This window comes from Vidua macroura, chromosome 24, assembly GCF_024509145.1.
Source record: "Vidua macroura isolate BioBank_ID:100142 chromosome 24, ASM2450914v1, whole genome shotgun sequence".
Classification (NCBI taxonomy): Eukaryota; Metazoa; Chordata; class Aves; order Passeriformes; family Viduidae; genus Vidua; species Vidua macroura.
Window position 1 is genome coordinate 7,929,752 of NC_071594.1, and position 23,974 is coordinate 7,953,725.

General features: G+C 43.5%; 1 protein-coding gene and 1 long non-coding RNA gene across 3 annotated transcripts in view; both read left to right on the forward strand.

The window, feature by feature from the left end:
- The first annotated feature begins 2,834 nt into the window (after nucleotides 1-2,834).
- The window catches only part of MAGI3 (membrane associated guanylate kinase, WW and PDZ domain containing 3), a 60,008-nt gene continuing 38,868 nt past the window's right edge, over nucleotides 2,835-23,974 (forward strand). For both annotated transcript variants that reach the window (XM_053998239.1, XM_053998240.1), the window contains exon 1: nucleotides 2,835-3,158. In XM_053998239.1, coding sequence (XP_053854214.1) covers nucleotides 2,837-3,158 — 322 coding nt within the window. In that variant the 5' untranslated portion in view covers nucleotides 2,835-2,836. The remainder of the gene's footprint in view (nucleotides 3,159-23,974) is intronic.
- Nucleotides 13,608-17,731, forward strand: LOC128818691 (uncharacterized). The gene is made up of 3 exons (XR_008440534.1): nucleotides 13,608-13,738; nucleotides 13,981-14,068; nucleotides 17,552-17,731. It is a non-coding gene; the product is annotated as an uncharacterized LOC128818691 (long non-coding RNA).

A 23,974-nucleotide genomic window follows, 5' to 3' on the forward strand; every position in this document is an offset into this window, starting at 1 on the left:
TAGATAAGAAGAAATAAACAACCTTGAAAACCAGCACAGACGAATTATGACTCCTTCTTTGGCAGTGGGGCTGAAAGACAGAGACTTTACAATCTCGAGATCATCTAAATATCACAGATCCCGACGGGCTGTGGTCATTATCTGAGAGCAGTGCCACACATCTGGATCAGTCTGTGGCACCAAAGCATCCACATGCCAGGTGCTGAAGAGGAGATGGGGGATCAACAAGTAGTGCAGAGAAAATACATTTGGCAACACTGTTTTCTCTCTCTCAGAACACAGTGAGACTGGCAGGTAGACGTGCAGCTCCAGAAGAGAATTATCGTTCATGTAATGTACAGTGAACCTGCCCAACTTACTGGCATCATAAAATTTGCAACAATTAGCCAGCTTGTTTTGGCTTTTAAGTTTATATGGAAGCATACTCTTAAAGACAACAGTACTTTCATTGCAGAACAGCAGTTTCATTGGCTTTTTTACTATTTTTATTAACTGGCATATCTCAGCATTTTTGGAGCTGCCCCCCATTTCAGGTGTGCAAATGCAGTGTACATTTCAATCCAAGGTTTGAAGTCTTGGCCAGTGAAAAGACTGAGCTGCAATTTCTTAAGGTGAGGGTAGGACAAACCTTCTGCTTAGGGGGAGGGACAAACTTCCAACCCTTGAGCCAATAGGACACTCATCTATTCCTTGAGATGTTCACACTGTCTACACAGGACTCTGTATTCTCTGGAACATCTGGCAAAAGCTACCGACAGCAGCTCATAAATTACAGCTCATGCCTGATGTCACAATTCCCATGTGAAAAATTGAAGACTGGCTTTAAACAATGTGACAGTGTCCCTTTTAATGTCCAGTTCACAAGCACCACAAAGCTTTCACCCTTCTTGCTTCCATTCTGCAAGCGTGAAATAAAATTTATCTCTGGTGATTTTTTCCGTGCCTGTTGGCAGGCGGCCCAATGTGCTCAAACAGCAGCGAACACGATGAGCTGAACCTGTGCTTGTAGCATTTGGTTAATGCCCCCAAAACAAGTGTGGATTACATTGTTTTACCCCAGCAAGCATAGTTTTATTTATAAGATTGGTGTTCTTCTGACTTTGGAAACATTCAAACATTCTTGCCTTTTTTTTTTTTTTTTTTTTTTTGTAAAAGCCATAGACTAATAGGCCTTAATGGTAAACAAGTCTCTAAGAACTGGAAAATTTCTGGTTGCAGAAGTTACTGGTTTTTGTTATGAACAGGTTTCTTAGTGGTTTCACTTGCTGCTATTTATCGTTGCAAAATTCAGTATTGAAATCTGATACTTCTAACACACTATGTTGTCTAGGCTGAGGTGAACACAGGGACACAGCAATGGGAACAAAAATCCATTGTTTTACAACTCAGCAAATATTCTTTAGGCTCTGCAGGCACCAGCTTCTTCACTTCCTCCTACAGAAAGGAAAGCAGTACTTCAGTCATACCTCTTTATTTGCAAACAATGGCAAGGTTATACTTTCTCAGGACTCAGGGTTTTTTTTGCAGCCCTGCTGCTCCTTATGGAATTCAGCTCACTGGGCACAGCTGGAGCCTTCAAGACACTCCTAAAACATTGTAGACATCACAAGAGATTTGCAGTGAAAATTCAGCCTCTGATTAAGAGAAAAAAAAAAATGTGAGGACTGGGCAGTGAAATTTGCAATTTGAACCAGAAAGCTTTCAAATAATTAAATTCCAGCTTTTATAGCAGTGACACTGATTTTGAATGAACTTTCCTGTGGTTCATACTTTTTAGTGTTTCCTTTGTTCGGCAGCTGCGCTGTGTTCCCAAATTCTGGGATGTACATGTCGCATACCTGGCGTGTAATCTGCACCTGGCATGAGTTAATTGCTATGCTGAGATCCTTGACTCACAGCTAAATAAACAGGCTCATGTGAAGAGAAAACCCACTGGATTTGTGTTTTACAGTTGAAAAAGTATCTGCATGTTTATATTTAAATTGTTCTGAGCTCTGCTTTGGCCTGAGGTTGTCAAGCTACTTTGAACCAACTGGTTCCAGTGGCAGTAGCCATGGGAATGCTGGGAATACAGAGGAGTGGTGTCTCCGCCTGTCAGGTTGTGCAGGCACTAAGTGCAAACATGAGAGCGGATTATGGACACCCCACCTCAGCTCTCACACCTATCTCAAACCCAGCTGCCAAGGGGGTCTCCTGGCTAAGGGGTGACCCTGGCTGAAGGTAAACTCTTCCTTAGGTGGGAGCTGACTGGGGGCTCTTAGCTGAGTAAGGCCCTGGCTGAGGGAAGCTCCTGTCTGAGGAGAGATCCTGACACAGATGCTGGGTGACAGGAGACCCTGCCTGGGATGGGCACTGACTGAGGAGCTTCTGGCTGAGGAGAGATCCTGCACGACGCAAACCCTCGCTGAGAGGGGACCCCGCTGCAACCGGCGCTGGCTGGGGAACTCCTGGCTGAGGGGATACCCCGGCCTAGGCGGGCATTGCCTGAGGGGCTCTTTCCGGGCGAGGGGGCCACATCCGGAACGTGCCACAGCTCCTAGGGGGTCCCGGCGGGGCCGGGTCTAAGCCCCCTACATGGCTCGGCTCAGCCTGGCCCAGCACCCGCACGGCCTGCGACCGGCAGCGCCGCGCCAGGGCCGTGTCCAGGGGCGGCGGGGGCGTGCCAGGCCGGGAGGGGCGCGGCCAGTGAGGCAGGCAGGGCGCGGCGGAGACGGGAAGAGCGGAGCCTGGAGGGGTGGGCCTGCGAGGCGGGGCTGGGGCGGCAGTCGGGCGGCAGCCACGGCCGGGGCGGGAGCGGCGGCAGCGCGGGGTGGGTAGCGTCGCCCCGTGTTGCGGCATGTCCAAGACGCTGCGGAAGAAGCGGCACTGGCTGAGCAAGGTGCAGGAGTGCGTGGTGTCCTGGGGCGGCCCAGCGGGCCCCGACCCCGATCTGCTGCGCGGCGGCGCCGAGCGCGGCGAGTTCCCGTATCTGGCGGGCCGGCTGCCCGCGGGCGGCGAGGGCTCGCCGGGCCCCGCGCTGCTCTCGGGCAAGGCGCCGGCGCCGGGGGACGTGCTGCTGGAGGTGAACGGTACCCCGGTGAGCGGCCTCACGCACCGCGACACGCTAGCCGTGGTGCGGCACTTCAGAGAACCCGTGCGCCTCAAGACCGTGCGCCCAGGTGAGCGCCCTCCGCCGCCGAGCTGGACCGAGGCCCTCCCGCCGCCGCCCAGCCGGCCGCGCGTAGGCCCGGACGCGCCGGCGCCCTGCGGGGCGGCGGGAGGGCCGCGGCGGGAAGCGGCGCCCGGAGGCAACCGGGCGGAATCCGGGGCGCGGGTGCCCCGCTGGGAAAGTTTCCGCGGGTTCGGGAAGGCGCCACTGCCGAGGGGGGTGATGCAAGGTGGGAGGCGGTCTCGCAGTGTCGGGGCGGCCCCGGGACGGTGCTCTCTCCCCAGTCCCGTCCCGGTGGCCTCTCCCCGCCCGGAATGCCCGGCTTCGCGCCGCCGCGATGCAGTGTTTGTGCGGGTGTGACCCTCGCGGGGCTCCGGGTGACTCAATGGCCCCCGGAGGGTCTGGTGCCTGCGTCCTCCTCTCGGAGGCGCAGGAGGTGCTTTCCGTGGTGTTTATATAATCCGCTGCTTGCAGAGGTCGAGGGTGGGTGGGGAATGGCCGGGATGGAGCGCCGGAGTGCCATCGCTTCATCCTCTTGGTTTCCCACTTGGCAGAGATAAATACCCTGAGCACAAACTCCGGCTATTCTTTTTTCCACAGATTTGTATTATTTTTTGAGTACATTTCAATTAACTAATGCTTGTGGTAAAATCATATTTATCAACGTGCCTGTTAAATGTCAAATTAATGCTGAATAGTGGCACTTGTAGCCGCATGAGTTAATTCATGCGCTCTAGAGGTACCTATTGCTTTCTTGGTCAGGCAACCCAGATGTGAACCTGCTGCCTTATAAGAAGGTGTCTTGGGAAAAACTATCTTTCTCTGAATCCCAATGGATATCAGATTCTATGATTAGGGTCTATAATATTTCTCATAGTGCTTCTTTGCTGAACACTTGTCTTGTTCTTCTTTGGTAACTGCTGGGGGCTATTTGACTTCATGTAATATGTATTTTAAGTCGGGTTTACCCTGTTTGACCACTAATGGAAAGTCGTCTTCCATATAGAGACTGTGCTGTTGGTCCTGATTCATATAACTTGCTAAATTAAAGCAACAATCAAAAAAAAAGAAACAGACGCACATCTTAAAAGCACCTACAGAAGCCTGGTAGGTTTTGAAAAAGGTTTTATCTTAATTTACAAAATTGGAAGTCCTTTCTGAAGGGAGAAAATGGAAAAGAGCAAACAGCTGCAAGTTAGATGTGAACTAAGAGGATTTTAAAAAGAGGGACAAATTGTTTAGGACAGAAGATAATCTCTTTTTAAAAGAGAAAGCTTTTGGAAGATGAAACTATAGTTCATAGGGATTTCTTGTATTTCCTATGGAGGGAAATAGGAATATTCTTGTGCTGGGAATTTCTATAACAGCAATGTTAAACTGTCAAAACCGGCAGAAAATATTTAGAAGAAACTGTTGCAATTAGCAGTAGAAAATGGCAAGAGCTAGATGATGTTCATGAGGACTTCCAGGTATCAACAGTAGTGTGTTATCTGTTCCTTAAATTCTCGGTGGTGTGGAAGGGATAGGAGTGGGGAATATAGAGTACTGATAAGAAAAGGGTCCAGAAGATCAACGGAGGCTGGTTGGTGATTCCAGCAAGTTGATTAAAATTTAAGTTTTAGAAGAGAAGGAGAATATTGGGCATGTGAAGCAATACCACTTAATGAGGAGAGTGGGCTGCTTTCACTGGCTGGTTTAATCAAATCCGAGTATTTTGGTGAGGTGGATTTTCAAGTAGGCTTTCAGTAAGGTATCACTGACTTGGATGAGGCTCTTGCTGAGTGAGCATGGTGTGGCAGTATAGCTGCCAAAATACAAGAGCGGAATTCTCCTGTGGCTTAGTAACTGGTTAAAACAGAGGAATGTTTTTCTCAACAGAAGAAAACTGCTGCTGGAGTCTTGTAAGGACCTGTGCTGTTTAGCATAGTCATCCAGAGCTTGTAAACCCAGTGCTGGTGAGTTGTACAAAGAGAAGTAGCATTTTTGTGCTGATTTTATGTAACTTTTGGAACAGATCAAACCGAATCTTCAGAACCAGCAATTTTTCCCATACTGGAACAGATGTACCACATCAGATGATTTTTGTAGTTATTTTCTCTGTTAGATTTAGTGTCCTTGAATACAGTATTTTAAAGCATGCTGGTTTTTGGTTGTTTTTTGCAAGGCTGCCACAGCTGCTCAGTGGCAGTTTTCCAGTCAGGGTATATGCAATTAGGAAAGTTGTTGACAAGGCATTCTCTGTGAAGACCTATGACTTTGAATTTGGCTTTCCTTTTGATCCAGAGCTATCCAAACCTGCCAAGTTTTGGAAGGCATCTGGGAAGGTACGTGGGACCATGTGGGTGGTTGAGATGAAGGGAGTGAAGGGAGCTGGTAGTCCCTGGTAGGCACATAATATGTCTGAATTCTCAAAGACCTGTAATTGTGTTACTGCATTTCAAGGTCCTGTGTTTCATGATTTTCCACAGTCAAAATTGAAACCATCATTTGAAAGGCATGGAGTGTTCTGCCAGCAGACCTTTTCTGTGCCCCATGGCTCTTCAGGCTTGGGTGCTACTGGGACAGAAGTCTGAGGGAATCCAGTGTCAGGGGCTGACAGTGAGGGATTTGTCTCCTTGAATCTGAATTGTAGGGTGTTTTTAAGGTCTTGATGCTCACAGTCTGTCTGTGCATTTTAAAGGATGCGTTTGGTGCTCCATCTTCCAGGTGAAGTCTGTGCAGGTGGTCTAGTGACCTTGAGCAGCAGGATCTGAACTGCTTTAGTTCAAGTCATAATATAGTCACTCCCTGATTAAAGGCAGTAACAACTTTAGTTGACAGCAGTAAAATCTGTGATACTTCTTGCAAGCTCATAGAAAATTTAAAATGGAAACTTCAAAATGCTGTTTAGGCTTGTTTAATAAGACGCTTGAAGGATATGAATGTTAATTTGAATGCCATCTGTTAACTGCACATCACAAACGATGGACCATTTTGTTGATTAAGAAATTTGTCCTTCCCATTCTTGTCCTGTCTTTATTACAGAATTACAAAATCAACTAGGTTGGAAAAGACCTTTGAGATCGTCAAGTCCAACCTATGACCTAACAGCATCTTGTCAACCAATGCCATGGCACCAAGTGCCACTTCCAGTCTTTCTTTATACACCTCCAGGGACAGTGACTCCACCACCTCCTTGGGCAGCCCATTCCAGTGCCCAATCACCTGTTCTGTGAAGTTCTTCCTAATGTCCTACCTGATTAGCTGAGGAAGAAGAACAAGACCACTGTGCCAGGGCTGAATATCGTGTTCCACGTGAGGATGGTCTCAGGTGTGTGCAGACTAGCCAGAAAATCCACAGGTCCATTATCGATAGGGATTGACTCAGCATAGTCTGTGGAAGGCCAGTGTTGCGTATTCTGCCAGTGGCACTTGGGACTGATGCTGGGATCTAAGCTGTCTAAATAAAACTTAAGTTCTAGATGAACTTTGAGATGATAACCGTACCTCTGTTTATGTGTAGTTCATCATCATCATCTTGTTTAGATGAGCAAGGCAGCCATACAGAGAGCTAGGGCAGCTTGTCCAGTGGGATATCTGTATGGATGTGCACACAAGCTGCCAGGGGCCAGCTCATCCTAATGAGTCCGTTTGTATTTTAGCCATGCTTGGGTAGTGCTGGTTTTCAGCTAATTGCCTGCTTACATGCATTCAAACAACGGCTGTTGTGTGCTCAAGGACCTTCCCTGTCTGGCGTTATTTGGATTAGGGCATTAGCCTTGTAACTGGCTAGTGCTGCTGCAGGATCTTCTATTTCCATTAGAGAAATAGAATGTTCTTGTCATATCCATGGTATTTGAGTGCTAAGTTCATCCTCTGTAGGATAAACTACTTTCCTTCCAGTACCTGAAAGGAACCTACAAGAAAGATGGATGTTTTTGGAAGCACAAGTCGTGCTAAGACAAAAGGGAATGGATTCAAACTGTAAGAGAATAGGTTTAGATCAGATATCAGGAAAAAATTCTTTACTGTGAAGCTGGTGAGGCATTGAAACAAGTTGTCCAGAGACACTGTGGCTGTCCCATCCCTGGAAGTGTTTAAGGCCAGGTTGGACAGAGCTTGGAGAAATGTGGTTTAGGCATAGAACTTTGATGGTCTTTAAGGTCCCTTCCAACCCAAACCAGCCTGTGATTCTGTGATTGCATAAAATCTATGGTTGCGTGCATATTCAAGGACCCTGAGCAACCTGATCCAGGGGTGGTATCGCTGGCCATGGTGGCAGGATTGAAGCTGAATGGTTTTTAAGGTCCCTTAAAACCTAAAACCATTTTAGGATGGTGATTCTGTGATGATTCAGAATTGGGCAGAAAGATGTTTGTATGTGCAAATGGGATTGCTAAAATACTCATCAGTACAACCCTGAGTGCCTTCTTTCTTCACAGCAGCATGGTAACCAAAATACACCAAAACTAGACTGGAGACTTAAAGTAAGAAAAACTACTGATATCTACAAGTTCCTCTTTCTGCAGGCTGAATTACCAGATACTATGTAGGAAGGAATGTGTTCTCCTTCCAGATTAAGGAGCTTTGATGAATACGGCTACTCTGTGTCAATTACTATCGTTTCATGGACGCTAAGAGGATGTGGGAGGAAATGGACAGAGTCTTACGGCTCTTCCACTTGAGAAATATTTCCAGAGCACATAGTTTGGTCCCTTGGTTTTGGAGTGAATGCACGTTGGCTCCATTGTGTCGAAACTGATCTTTAATCAAAAAATGCAGCGAGATGTAAAAGGATGAAAAGTGTTCTTCGGACTTTTTTTTCAGTGCTTCTGAAGCTGTTAAACTGTGATTTCCTATAGATTTGTTTCAGGGTCTCTGTTCAATTGTGGCTGGAGCTCTTCCTCCAGCTGGTTTATTTATTTTGTGTCTCCAGTCAGGATTGCCTGGCCTCTGGTGAGTGTCAGTTTGTGCTTTGATTTTTTTTTTTTTTTCCCCCCCCAGTAGAACACGTGGAGGACATCCCAGCTCATACTGACAGAACTGATGTGATCTTTTTCCAGTCCTTAATGCGGTTTCCAATAGGTTCAGTACACCCCAGTCCAAAGCAGATGTGTGTTGCTGCTCTGTGTGCACTCAACCGTTGTCTGCAGTTTTGTGATGTGACACCTCTAAGTGCCTCAGATCTATTGCTTTATTTGAATTACAGAACATTAGTGCAGAGGATGAAAGGATTGAGAGGTGGATGTACTCATACCAAACTGATTTTTTTTTTAAGTCTGTGGCCTTACCTTCCCAAAGAGCTTTCCTGATGCTTACAAGAAGACAACTTAGTGCTGGATCCATTTTTTCACATGACTATGATGAATCCCTAATGCCTGGATCCCTAATGCCTCTATTACTAGCAGGAATTAATGGGAATGTTATGACTTGGTTTGTGCATGGTGGGGGGTCCTTTTGCTGAAGCGGAATGAATGAAATTGGTGATAAATCCAGCGACTTAGAGCAGGATTCAGCCCTTGAGACACAATATTTGAAGCCAAGTATCTGAGGTTCATTTACATTTCCTCTTGTGCTTGAGGTAGGCACAAAGCCTCCATGTGGTGGTAAACATTTGCATGTGTAGCAATTAAGGCAGAGAGGAGGGCGAGCCACACTCCCTGATGGTTTTCACAAAATTGGATGAATTCTAAAGGTGCCATGTTGAAACAGAGATCAGAGTACATAGACTAGGATAATTTTGTCTCTCAGAGGAAAGGCATTACCCTAATTCTGTGTTTCTGTGGAAGCTGGCAGTGGTCTAGCTCTACGATGGAAGAGAGGAATGTGTTACTCAGGAAGCCTGAGGAGCTGTGCATTCAGCTTAGGTCCCACAGCCCTTGGTGGGTGTTGAGTAGAGGCTACTGAGTGCTGCTGTGGAAAACTGCCCTCCCTGCTTGAGAGTTAGTGGGGAACCGACCCGTTCTGGACTGCAGAGGAAAGGTTGAATCATTTGATCATGCTACGAGAAGCCCAAAGCATATAGGTCTGCTGTAATGAATGGAGGTATCCCAGTTTCATCAAATGATGCTGTCTTGAAAAAGAAAACTGAAGGGGAAGTGCTTTCTGCTGGAGGCTGTCTCTCTAAAACTGTCCTGTATCAGTTTTGGCGCTGCCTTGCACAAAAAGCTTGCACCTTAAATGTATGGATGCAGAGGACTGTTAAGCTCTAATACCACTGGGTATTTGGACGTTCATGTAATTTATAATCTTGCTTCTAATATTCCTCTTTATATAAATGTACTCTTGACCAAGACCTTATTGCCTTTCCCTTTCACATACTTCCTTGTTTAAATTTTACTGCGATGAGCGCTGTGGTAATGATTGCACCAGCGATGCCCTCTAATGATTCTGCTCTTTCTTGGTGTGGTCATTTCAGATGATAAGGAGGCCTCATGTGGCTTTTGCAACTAATTTATGCTTTTTTGTTCCCTTCAGGAGAACAGTTTTCTTCTCTGTTTCAATCCTTGATGTCTCTTAGGAGAGACCCTGTAGGATAGTTTATTTATCTGGAACTGGTGGTGGGGCACAGGGTGCTGTCTGTGTTCTCTAAACCCACCTCTTCCAGTCCCCTGTTTTAGGGGAATCAGATTTTCACTGGGACTGTACAGTCAAGCACTTGTATTCCAGATATTCCTGGAAAGAACTTTCCTTGTGTGGGTAGACAGTTTCAATTGAAATTCTTCCACATATGTTTATGTTGGGTTTTTACTAGCCCCCACCAACCTTAGGTGTTCATGCCAGCAGAGATCTTGCATAAAATCCCTCAAGAGTAATTTTGCTGCTGCTCTGCAATGGCAGGAGGTTTTTTTTTTTTTAATCTGTGAATGAAGTCAAGAATGAACTAAAGATGAACCTTTATTAGAAGTCATGATTTCAACAGCAGATTTCATCTCAATGACTTTTGTCTAGGTATGACTCTTCAGTTCTTGTCTGGATTTAATGAAGTGCTACTCAGTTGTAGAAAATGGCCGTGGTTTATCTCAGAAGATACAATATCCTTAATTTTTTCAAGGAAGTTTCATTTTGCTTTGATAAAACAAAGTCACTTTGAAACTAAACTGTCTTCTTGAAAACTTCCTAAAGTAAGCAAGTGATGCTCATATAACTTGCTCTGCACTATGCTCTTTTATTCTTGAAGCATGTGCTTTTAGTTATTTTTCAGCTGCAAAACTTAAAGAATCTTAAAATGTGACGAGGATTGTACATTCAAATTCACAGGTGAAAAAAATTACTCTAGTTTTCATTATTGCTGTATTTGAAGATCTTTAAATTCATTCTTCTGGTTCTTGTTTTTAATTCACAATGCTTCCTTTTAAGAAATATCTTCTTGTGTTCATGGGCTGTTAGTTAAATTGCTTCTTGTTTCCTGAATGGGAACAATTTTCTTCTTCAAAGCAACCATATTCTTGAGAATACTAGATTTGAATTCAAAAAAATAGGAGCTCTTTGTATTTATGAGTCAATTCCTTATGTAGTTCTGCTGAACAGGTGAGAGGAAAAATGCAATAGGAAGATTGCAGACTTGTGTTGATCTGCTACATCATCACAAAAATAAGAATTACTAGTCATTTGTCATCTCTGACGTTAATTGGTGTTTGAATTTGTGTTAAATTGATCTTTTTTAGGCCCTCTGTGGGTCACAATGGAAATGGGATCTTCTCCCAGGTGCTATTTCAGCAGAAGCTGGGTAACATGGCTTCCAGTCTGATTAGCTTTAAAAGCAGGAGCAAGTACTTTAGGTGGAAAGGGCAGTGTCTTAGGAAGAGTGTTTGTCTAGGAGACACTAAAGGCGCTAATGGTAACAAGAGGGTTGTAAAACCTGTGTAAAGCTGTCCCCAGTCGTTTAAGGTGCAGATACAAATAGTTACACACAGCCATGTTCTGCCATTAGTCCAGGTGCAGCTTTCAATATGAAACTCAATCACAGCAAGGTTTTGTTCAGGCTTATATCACTGTGCTTACGCAATCTGTTAAAGTAATGGTTTTGTGTGGAAATGTGTTTCTGTTTGCAAAGCACAGCCAGGTTGTCAGTTGTAACTCTGAGAGGAAGCTTTTAAAGTATGTTCTCAGGGCTACGTTTAAAAAAGCTTGCTTAAAGCTACTTTTTAATATGTATGATTCTCAAGCCTGTAATTTTTTATGAATTGATGATTGTTCTCAGTTGAATGCAACTTCTTCAAATTGAAAATCCCTAGTGTGTTTACTATCCATCCTATATCATTCTTCGCTTGCTGAATAGTGTAGTTCATATAACTTGATCCATTGTAAGTTATTTTCTTGAGATACCGTTAAAAAGTGAAATAATTTGAGTTCTGGATTGTTGTGTCTCTTCAGTTACTTGTAAAAAAAAAAAAAAAAAGTAAAGCTTGAATTGTAGTTCTGTCAGATCATGGTGCACTTGAATGGTGGTTTTTACTGTGTTCTACTAAAGTGCTGTTTCATTATTACCTTTGGTAATAAATGCAGTCAGCCTGGCAGCCAGTGACTGATGAATATGGATTGGGAGTGCTGTATAAATATCAGCAGTATTCTGGATTTTGGAGTCTGGAAATGCATTTTCCATCAAAATGGTAATGAGGTATTCTTTCGAAAAGATGGTAGAGGCAATTAACAAGGTTAATGTGATTGTGTGAATTGTCAGTTAGTATTTCTCTTCTTACATCCAGTGCAATCGGAGCTAGTGAAGATGAAATCCAGACTAGTTTGCTCTGATGTGAGAGCCTAACAAAATCTGACTACAGCCACAGTTGTAGTAGTACAAAACTGTGTTGGTTTGGTAAGGCTGGGACTATCCAGGACTGTCTCTGGCACTGGTGGGAGAAGCTGGAACCATCACGGCCCTCTCAGCAGTCCTCCAGCCAAGGTGGGAGCAGGGCACAGTGGCATAAACACCAGTGTTGTGTTTAGGTGGAAGAAACTTGAAAAAATTTCTCTTTCATGTTGATGAAAGAACAGATGAGAGAAAAAATTCTCTCTGAGGCAACTGCTTAATTACTGTTGGATACAGTGAGGTAGTTTATTAAATTAAGTTGTTAGTGGAAGTACTGTTAGGCTAGAAAGTGTTTTTTCCTCTGGAGCAGTAACTTTCAACTTGTTTGTCTGAATTTTCCAGTGTCACCAAGTTTTGTGTGGCAAACCTAAGCCTGCTTGAAATCGGTCTGCTTCATTAACACCGTGGGCATCACTTGGGGCATCTCAGTCTTCAGTGGCCTCAAGCTGGGACCCACCACTGCAGGGTGTCTGACAGTGCTTGCGGCTTCAGTGGAATGACCAAAAACATTGGTCAGAAAGAAATTTAAAATATGGGGTTTAAGGTATTTAAGTAGGTCTTAGATTATTTGCAAATATCTCTATCTTAGTTCATGAAATCAGGCAACTGGGTGAATCCAAATAATTAAATGAGTTTTAATTCTTGGCATTCAAAGAAAAAAAATTACCTGATTTGGTTTTAAGTATAAGGAACATAGTCTTGTAAGTCACTGAGAATTAAATTCCTGTGGTGCTTAAGACTGTTAGTAAAAGTTATAAAGAAATAGACAAAGCAGCAGATAGGCAACTTTGTGCTTTTCTTTGTGTGATGTTTTTCACAAAGTTAACTTAAAGATAAGAAGATGAAGTATATATTTGAGCATGGTCTAGTGGAAGGTGTCCCTGCCCATGGCAGGGGGTGGAGCTGGATAAGCTTTAAGGTCCCTTCTGACCCAAACACTTTTGGGATTCTATGATGTGATCTTTAGATGACCGGGTGGTTTGCTGTCTAGTTTAGTAATCCCTGTAAAAGTATCGTGTCTCTTCAGTAGTTGCTGTAGTTAGTCAAACTTTAGGAAAAAGCATGCATGTTTTGGGTGTGCGCTGTGGGTTCTGGACATGCAACATCTATTGGGGAGGGATGTTCAGCATTACAGCTTAGTGAGTCTGGGCAGGAAAATCACTCTCTTAAAAACTAATTGAAGCACAAAGCAGAAGTGCCTGTTTTCATATAAGATTTCCTTTTCCCTGCAGGAGTTTTTGGAAGATCACAGCAAAAGTGTAACTGAAGCAGAAGTGAGGGCCATGTGCTGTGTCTGGCACGTTTCTGGTGTTTGTGCAGCTGGTTTTGCCTACTAGCTTTGTCCTGCAGCTGAGTATAGAGGTGCATGTATGTAACTTACTTCTTCTTTTGCTGACGTTATTAAAAACCAAAGCATAAACCCATTGATAAATTATTTGAACTTGGTGTAAGTCGATATGCTGATTAAGTACTTCCCTCCTCTAAGTGATTTCTATGAAAAATCTATGAAATGTTTCTATGATTTTAATTCTATGGATTTAAAAATTATTTTGACACATTTTTTTCCCAAATTGACAACAATAACACCCAAACCACTTAAGCCATCCCCCTCTTTGAGATGTCATTGCCTGGAGATGCAACTTTGCTTTGTTTATACACCAGGTTTGCCATGACCTTGTTGCAGCAAAAAGCAGCAGAGTGTGCTGGTACTAGTCATTAAATGCAAGAGGATTAACATCCAGTTTATTTCCTCTAAAACCACAGAACCACCAGGAAATAACTAAGCCTTAAAGTTTTAGGTTTGTAGAAATTATTTCCTCCTAATGCATGTACTTGGGGTGGGGGGCAGTGGAGGAATTTCACAATCCTGTTATGTAAAAGAGAGGCAGAGTCCTGGGAATTATGTTTAATGGCTTGTTTCATCCTTTATTGCTCTAAAGAATTCCTCAAAAATCATCTGACCAAAAGTAGCAGAGAAGTATTTTTACCTGTGTTTGCTGCAACTATTATCTCCCAGTAATTTCACTAATCTTCTTTTCAGTGAGATTAGATTGGAAATGCTTTGGTGCAGGGAGGACTTGTTTGTGAAAATTGCTTGGTGCTGTGGGTGCCATCGAGGGAAAGTACCAGTAAGTAATCAAATGTGGCATTCCAGTGCTAAGGAATGTATTGCGAGATGTAGTGCCATGGCTTTCCTTCTAGTTGAAAATGCTTCCTTGGAAGATGATGTTTGGAACGTGAACTTCAATGAGTTGTATTTGGCATATTAAAAAAAATACTCATTACATAAGTTTGACAGCAAAATTGCTGTGCTTTTCTTTCATAGCGAATGTTGGTCCCTGTTTAAAAAAAAAAAAAAAAAAATTGTTCTAACCCAGACTATGCTGTGATGATTCTATGATTCTATGACTTAAGATCTGACATATTCAGATGCCACTTATGCGTGTACTTTTTGTTTTACATGGCAATAATATGCCATATATACAACTAAAGTATTTTTTAAATGTATTCCCTGCTAGATAAGGTATGAACTGTGGATGGGTGTGTGCAGCTGGGGTTTAAACCATGCAGAACAGCTGAGGTAATAGCTTGTGCTGTGTCTTCTTATACATTTTGAAAAAGGCAAATAGTTATGTCCCTGACACACCTGGGTACTATTATTAAACCCTATTTAGTGGTTTATTTACAGGCAGCAGGAAAGCAGTTTTACTCAATCCAGGGCCTGAAGTATTGGTCGTGTTGTGGAATTATGGACTACGCAACTTAGAGTCAAGTTGCAGGCTTTCCTCTCTGCCCTAGTTACTCACTGGAAAAAAAACTAATCCTGTGGATTTTATTTCCCTCTCTGTAGGGCAGCAGTGAGTAATTACTTTTCTGTGGTGAAGGTAGAGATGCTGGAAAAGTTTAATTAATGCTCATTAGGAGAAGTACCTAAAGGAATTCATTAGGGCGGGACTCGTAATGTTCATCAGAATAGCAAATAAATGCAGTGAAGTGAATGTTATTTACACTGTACTGTGTGGTATATTTTTCTGTTCTGCAAAATGTTTCAGAATATGTGGGTCCTCCATACCCAAGGATGTCTTTTAACCCCTTTAAAGTGTCCAGATTCAAAATGAAGTTTGGGTTTATAGCATAAATCTCTTAAATCTCCTGTCACTTTGTTGGTATGGAATTGAGGAATTTAGCAGAAAAGTTACATATGTTGGCTCAGCCGTAAGGTACCACACCGGGAATGCTTTACTGTGACTTCATTTGGGTGACTGAATGACCTTATTCATTTAAATAGTTCATGTTATCTTTCCGCCATAGTAAATAGCTTGCAGAAGGTGTTTGAGAGTGTAGTGACAACTTGTTTTGTGCTCCAGGGCCCCTCTGTAGTGCCAACAGGAGTGCAGAAATAACATCACCTGTAAGCTGACATGCAGATTTGGGTGTCTTGAGTTGGAAATAACCTTGAACTTCCCTCCCAGAGCAGCCCAGAGAGCAGGTGAGATGCCCTGTGGCCACAGCTCAGGTTGGCCTTTGGTGTCTCCCCATTGGTGGATGTTGGTCAGATCTGGTGGGTTCAGGGTCTGCCCTGGGTTTATTTAAACTCAAGTTGTGGTTTGAACCTGAAGCTACAACTGTTTGTAAATCAGAGGTATTTTTATTGCTGAAACAATGTTCTTAGCACATTTTTTAAAACTTAAGTTATTTGCACAGCTCTTCATTTCCAGCTGTTAGCTCTCTGACACTGGAGGTGGCACCTGCCTCGTAAAGAAGCATTGGAAGCATTCATGTTGCTCCAGCAATTCCTTATCTGAAATACTGAGAATTGGAACTCTGTGGATACTGGAAAACTGTTACCATGCTGTGATATGCATAGCTGTAATAGATTTTGCAACAGTCAGATTTTAGCAGAAATTATGTAACAAAATACAGGTGAGACAGGTGTATCTGGTACAAAGCAGGAGGTTATTTACTTTCTCTGGCCTTTGCAGAGGGAGGGAACCTGAAATGAGGGAGCATGAAAACTGTTGTGTAGATGAGCCCCTATTTAAACTGTGGTGTTAGACACTGCTTAAAATGGAGTTATTTTTATCAGACATTGGCAGCCGGTCGGGGGCAGTGGAGGATGGGATCTTCGGGGTATTCATTAACCTTTTCATCTGCCTGTATTTGTACACAAGTGCAGGTAGCGTGTCCACAGGGAAGTTGCAAAGTATTCAGAACTACCAATTGTTCTCTCAGTGAAAAGTATACTAAAAATAGGATAGTCTTCCATTCAGACATCAAACCCGATCTCTAATGTGAAGTGTCATGCTGTAGGAATAGTAAAAAAGCTTTTACATGAGGAAGTTCTTTCTGTGAGCTGTTTCTTACAGTGAGTGAAATGCAGCAAAAAGAAAAAGGACTCGAGTCACTTTCTGCTTTATTGAATTACCTTTGTGTGGGAGAAAATTTGTTTGAAATACTTATTTATTGCCTTTTGGCAAATACGTAAGATTTTTTTCTATTTGAACTATGTTCTTAAGAGGTCTGCTGCTCTTCCTGGTGTGGGGCTGCAGAGATGCTGGATATTAAGGAAACGGCAAAGACAGAAACAGTGTTTTCAAAAAAACCACCCAGTTCTTTGGCAGAACTTGGTGTTATCTAAAGAATTTGAAATTGGAACACAAGAACTGAGTGCTCACTTCAGACTGCAGTGATCTGAAAAGATTCGGCATTCGTTGTTACCTGGCAGTCTGTTTTAAATGCCGAATGCAAGGCTTTTCTCAAATTCTAAATGCAAAGTGCAAGGCTTTTCTTATTTAATGAATAAGCGGAGATAAAAATAAAATCTGCTTTTTGATGTAACAATGTACATCTGGTTCAAAAGAAGAAAATTTGAGCAATGCCTGCAAACTTAGCTGGACCTCAGTGCTGTGGCAAATTATGTTGAGGAGCAGAGGATATTTGGAATTTTGCTGTGCAAAGACTATTCTTAACCTGCATGTGGGACTTGCACTGTTATTTTTTAGAGTAACAAATGATGCAGTTGGCCCTCTTCAGTCACAACCAGCTGGCACCCTAAACCTCCCGGGTGCCCTGTGCTGGGCAGGTGAGGATGTGCTGCACACACAGCACAGCCTTGGCTTCACCTGATTGCTCTGACAGTGTCTCTGGGAAAGCCTCATTAAGTCTCTTAATAAGAATTTAAACTGGCAGGTAAAGACAAGCTAATCTCTGTTTCATCCCATAATTTATTTGAACAGCAAGATGTCTGTTTCCTTTTCTTTGCTGTTGCCGTAGAGCTGACAATGGGGACTGAACAATGAATTTGGGAATTTAAATGGATTTATTTAGTAACAATCAAGTGCTCGCTATGTAATTGCTGACTGATTCTGACTCGATGTGAAGAGTAAAATTGGGAAGGATCTTGACTACGTTCCAGTCGCAGTTTTGTGAGGTGATTCATGTGGTTAGGACAGGTGCCTGCTGTCAGATTTGCCCAATGTAATTCTTACGCTTGTAGGTGCAGGATGGGTTTTCATCACCTAGCTGAATGTTTTATTACATTGGTCAGTTGATATATAACATATACTGGTATTCAGACAAAAATGTAACCTTTTAAAACTCTTTGCCTTCAGGTTCATGTGTGTCCTGGAAGTGAGGAGAAAAAGGAGTGTTTTGAAAAGAACCATCTACTGTGGGTAACAAGCTCTGTGCTCTAGTGATCGTGGAGCATTTGAGAGAGATTACTGCAGAACTTACATGGTCAGATAAGGATGATAGGAAAGGAATGATGCAATAAATATAGGAACAAAGTCTGTGCTGTTAGTTTGGGTGTTCCTTTTGGGGTGCACAGCCATAGCTGCCTTCTGGTTGATTGCAAACTGTGAACAGAAATTGGATTTGGCTTTGCCTTCGAAGCTGTCTCTTTATTTGAAGTGCTTTCTTACAAGGATTCCATTTCTGTGTCGGTCTTGAATTTAGTGAGCTCTTTAAGGAAATATAAATTACTCCAGCCTTTGGAGACAGCTCCATACAGACACTGGTTGGTGAGTTTCCCTAGTGGAATGCACTGGAGTCTGAATGCATTGAAACTTCTGTTATTGTAACTGAGGACTCCTTCTGTCTCATGACCTAGACAACATTATTATTTTGCTTACAACATTCACCTTGTGCCAAACATGGTTGTGCAAACATTAAGTTATAGAATTGCGGAATTGTTAAGGGTGGAAAAGACCTTTAAGGTCACCAAGTGCAGCCATCAACCAGCACCACAAAACCATGTCCTCAAGTGCTAAATCAACATGTTTTTTAAACACCTCCAGGGCTGTTCAGCAGTTCCCTGGACAGTCTTAATTGAAACAACATAACTGGTGCAAATTAATCACTGAATTTAATGGCATATCAACCAGACAGTTGTTCGCAGACATCTGCTGGGGAGCAATTGTTTGCTGCCCTGTTCTCTAGACTTTGATTCTTGTTCACTACTGAAATGTTTATTTTGTCATTTATTGTACTTGGAGAAGGGCTAGTAGTTATCTTTGAAGCTGGCCACGAGTGATTGTACTATTTGTACCCTGACCATAGCCATGGCCCTGCCAGATTTTCTAAAATCAGATGGTTTAGGTTTTTGAAGTATGTTTGTACATGGCTTATGCTGAAAATCATAGAGTGAAAATGAGGTTACTGAGGATTTGTTGCCCATGCTCTTTTTCTTTGCTTTGAGTAGTTCTAGTTTATTGTATAGAGTAGTGGAAGAAGTTTGCTCTGAAGTTAAAAATAATTGGAAATACAGCTGTGGTGTTCCCCATGTGGAATGACCTCTCCATAGGTGAGGAAATACTAACACATGCCAGCTAGAGCTGAATCCGTTATACAATTGACTACTGAAAGAGCAAGGTTTCTTTTAATGTTCAGTAAATTCCAATTATGAAAATCAAATTTATCCCTTTAATGAATAGGCTATTTGCTCATTTTTAATCTGCCAATCTCTTGAATGCAGGTGTTCTGAACACTTGATTGCAGAAGTATTTCTTGGAAGAAGATCATCATATTGCTGTTATATTGGGGTGGTTGTGTGCATGGCCAGGAGCTGGACTTCATGATCCTTGTTGGTCTTTTCCAGCTCAGGACAATCTATGATTCTGTGAGTTGGTTATTAATATGAAGGTTTATGTTTTAATAGCTATTGGTTACCAGCTTCTTTTTCCACATACTGGCATCCTCTGTTGAGACACTTCTGTTGCTAACTACAGATAGATAAGAAAAAGAAATGCTGAGAAACAGATATTGCAAGACCAAGTACCCAGCTGTGTGCTAGCAAAATGAATCTCATGGTGATTAGTTAACAGTTCCTTGGCAGAGGCATATGTAAAACAGTAAACACAGCATGCGGAAATAATAATATTAATTTAGGGAAAAAAACCCCAAATTTCTGAACATTAAACACTGGCAGCATCAGTTCAACCACCTGTGTTCCTGAAGAGGTGACTGTATTGTGGTAAGTCACACCAAGGTCAGTCGAGCTGATTTTAGAACTGGTTTTAGACATGTTTTTCTGCAAACTGGTGATGGGGAAGTGCATGGATTTTCAACTTAAATGCTGCATCAGTAATGAGGAGGAGTCTGTCGGCTTCAGCTGGCTGGGTTTGTTAGGAATTCCAATGACTGTGCCAAACAGTGAGGTGAGCACCTCTGGCAGAGTAGTGAATGAGCTGTGGCTGTCCGTAGGATCCTGCACCACTCCCAGACATGCTTTGGAGCTCATCAGTCAGCGCCTCTGGTGCATTTGTGCCAGGTTGGCTGCTGTGACCTGGGTTCCTGCAGGGAGGGGCTGTGATGGGATGTGCCAACACTGCCTGGGTAAGTCCAGCATGCTTGTACTTTATCATAGCAGGGGTTCCCGTTGGGTAATAATTAGCATTGACTCCATGATTGCAGAAGGCTGATCAATCGCTTTATTGTACTATACTATATTACACTATACTAAAAACTATACTACTACTATACCATATAAAAACCCGTGACCCTTACAGACAGTCCCGACACAGTGTGGCTCCAGTTGGTCAAATAAAATCAAAACACCATCATCAGAGTCCAATTAAGAAATCCTTCTTCGATAAACAATCTCCATAACACATTCCACATGTACCAAACAACAGATGCAGCAAATTAAGATAAAAATGGTTTCTCATTCTTTTCTCTGAGCTTTCTCACAGCTTCTCACAGCTTCCCAGGAAAATCCTGGGAGAGCTATCTCTCTCTCTGTTCAGAGGATATGTGATTACCACAGTACTTCACTAGAAAGCAGCTGGATCTCAGAGGCTGAGCAGTGCCTCTGTTGCTGGCATTCAGCTCCTCACATGTGTACTCCTTGGAGAAAGCACTCTTTCATAGTTAATTGAAAATCCTGGGCTCCATAACTAAAAATAAGTCTAATTAAATGAATAGTGATGAAATAATAGGGTATCTTGTGCAAGCAGAAAGAGAAATTCCCTTCATTTTTAATATTATGTGATGATTAACTGAACATGTAGGGAAATGGTCTTCTCTTACTTCAACAACAGCCTGTGATAAAGATTGTAAACAGAAGCTTCCCTGAAAAATTGGATTATAATAGAATTGGAGTTCATGCAGTGACACCAGAGGGATTCATGGGTGTGATAGATCATAGTGGATCAACGTCTCTGCTCTTTGTGGGATGCTGTGCTGCACTCTGGTGTGCCCCTGGCACTTGGCTGTTGCAGCAGGCTGAGTAAAGCATCCCTTGGTGTAGAATTGCCGTGTGAACTGTGTGAGTCAGGCACTGACATTAGTCATGGCTGGTGCACATCTGGAGTTCCAGTGATTTCACTGACTGCCCGTGTTGTGCAGTGAGCACTGTGGGGGGTTTTTTTTCCAATTGAACTGTGAGATGTCTCTAATCAATACTGCTGTGACACAGCACTTCTATGGGTTTGATCAGAGGAGTGCTGACCTGGCGCATAGATCTTGGTGATTCCGGGTTCCTGAGAGTCCTTCAGAGTGTGGTGAGTCACAGCAGTGCAGTCTGCAGCCTGAAGCATCAGCTGTCCCTTGGGAATGCTGCAGCCCACCCTGCAGCACTGCTGGGATTTCCCAGGCTCCTTGGAAAGCCCGTTTCAGGAAGCTCTTAATTCCTTTATAAAGGTTGCATAATGACTTGTGTTTGTCGGAGCAGGAATTGCTCCTTTACCCTTGTGCTCAGGGGGCCTCTCTGGTGGTGGGACCTTGGGGGGGTCTCATGGGAAAGTGGCATTGAGGAGCCACTAAAATGCCCTTGGGTGACATTCCTATATGGGAATGATCTAAGAGGTACTATACTTGCAGGCAGTGCAAAGCAGCGATGTTCAGGATGGGGCTGATATTTAAAAGCCCAATTTGCTGTTGTGTAAATTAGTTGATAGGTCCAGCTGCGACAGTCGACGCACTGTTGCTCGCTGACACAGCTAGAGGACACCTCTGCTGAGAACATTTTCTGTTTTCCATAGTGGATGGTCACCCCACAGGTTTGTCTGCTCAAAGGAGAACAGGCATGCAGTATCTTTGTCAATAGAGTATCTTTTTCAGACTCTTGCCCTGCCAAACTCCATACTGAAATAGGTTAGTGGGCCTAGAAATTATGCAGAGTGTAATTGCATATCTTGCTTCCTACGGAAAGCAGGCTCAAAATAAACCTGTCTGTGATTTGCATAAGTTCTATTCTGATCTGAACACTCAAAAAAGGTCTTGGAATGTGAACACGTACCCTTCTGTTGGGAAAGCAGTGCCAAGTCCCAAGTAGATTAAATGGCTTGTGTAACCGAGAGCAGATGCAAGGACATTTTTCTTTGGGGATGTGATTGAAGTGTGTCATTCTGTAGAGCTGCATGCTGCTTAAGCAATGAGGTACGGTATGTTGGACATATGTCACATCTGAAACACGCGCTCTCTGGACAGACAGAAGGATTGGCAGTTTCTGCCAAACGCTATGACAGGTTAACCTGCACAGGTGCCCTCTGTGCGGTCCCTTGTTGCAGTGTGACATGGAGTAATATTAAATGTCAGTAAGTTTGAATTTGCACATAAGCTGGAGATTTCCAAAGGGAAGCATTAATATTAGAACAGTCTGGGAATTCAAGTAACATTTTGTTCAGCTGGATATGTTAATTGTGCTTTCCAGACCAAATGGATTTTTTTGCTGTCTCGGTAAAGCATTTTCTCTAGTGTGAATAAAATAAAACCTCACATTGTAAATTTAAGGGAATGAATGGAAGATTATTTATAAATTGGACAAAACAAGCCATAGGAAAATCATCTCCGTTGTTCAGGTTACTTGTCTTTGTTTTGGTGCTCCATTTTTCAATTAAGAGCAGACTAAATGATTTATGTATTAAATTGGGTGCAGCCTAGGCTGAAGAAACAGGATCCTAATGGACCCAGCTGAGTTTGCAGCCGAGGCTGAACACGGGAGGCTCTGCTGAACCCTCACAGGAATCGTGTCTGGCAACCTGTGGCAGCTACAGAGGACTCTTATTTCATGGCTGTAAGCGTCTGTATTCGACTTCACAGTGCAAGTGTTGCAGCGACAGATACAACTTACCCAGAATAGCCTCTGCAGTGTATTGAACTGCACAGAGATTAAAACTCAGCAAGGCCTTGAGTGCATAATTAAAAAGTTTTAATAAAGTGCTATTGTTAAAAAAATGTTGTATTTTTTTTTAATGTCTCTCTGTATTACAGGTTGTCATGGTTTGACACTGGCGCAATGCCAGCGCCCCCATGAAAATACACCTTCCCAAATAAATGCTTTGAGATGTTATCAGGAACAGAGCAGAGCAGGCCCAAGCTTAATAACAAAGGGAAAAAAACTTTATTAAACTACTACTACTACAAAAAACACATGAACTAAATCCAGGATGAAGACCTTTTAAAACACCCCTCCTCCTCCCAATTCCTAAAACACCCACCATGAAACACCACCCGGGATTCCTGATCAAATTACCACCCTTCAGATAATCGATACTCAAGCTATCAAGGGAGAGAGAAGTCTCTCTTGCACCATAGACCCCCCCAGGAAACACAGTTGCCACCTCCTGTGTTTCCCTGTCACACATGGCAACCGCCCGGAGAAAATCTGCCAGTGTGACACTCTCCATTCCACATCACAGTGCTCTCACCACCGTGCATGGACAGACTGCTCATAGGGCTCCTTTAAGGATGCTTTGCCACGGACCCAAAGATACAACAGTTCAGCTTCTCATCCTGGTACTACAGTCCCCCCCATTTTCCCCTGGGGCCAAGGGTCCAAGAACAGAGATCATCTTCTTCCCGAAGACAGAGGGCATCACCATTCCCTCCTCAGCTTTCTTCTGTTCTTGCCATTCCTGTGCTGTTAGAAGCTGAAGCAGGTCTCCTTGGGTCACCACTGCATCCCCCTAAAATGCAGTCTCCATTGCAGGAGATTTTGGTTCAGTCCATGGCTAACAAGAAAAGTCCAGCCAAAAGCTACTTCATCATCTCCTCCCACCTAAATATTTCTTCTTCTAACATCTCGGGTCCCGGACTGTCTCTCTTCCACTACAAATCAAGGAGGAGTAATATTTTACAAAGCCCTCATTTCCCGGAAAGGGTTAAAAGTTCAGACTCCCTGGACGGCTGAAATCTCTGTCCAGCATCCCGTCTCCCACACTGGGCATCATCCCCCCCCCTTTCTCCTTCTCCTCTGCTGGCAAATTTCCAGGTGCCGTCAGGCTCTCTGTCACTTTCCCTCTGGAGGCGGGGGGGGGGGGGGGGGGAAACAAAGGCATCTCCACTTCTCTCCACCCTTCCTCCAGGAGCTGGCTCGGCTCCAGACCCTCAGCCCCTCGGCCTACCTGGACAAGGCCGCGTGGCTTCCCCTCCCCGACCCAGCCCATGGCCGGGCAGGGGAGAGTCTGCAGTCCCTGAAGACCGGAACCAAAGAGACAGTTCCCCTGGGAGTTCTTGCTTTTAACCCCCTGTGTTCTCAGAGGCGTGTCCATACTTTCAGTGGTCACTCCAGGTGCCAATATCCAAACCTGACC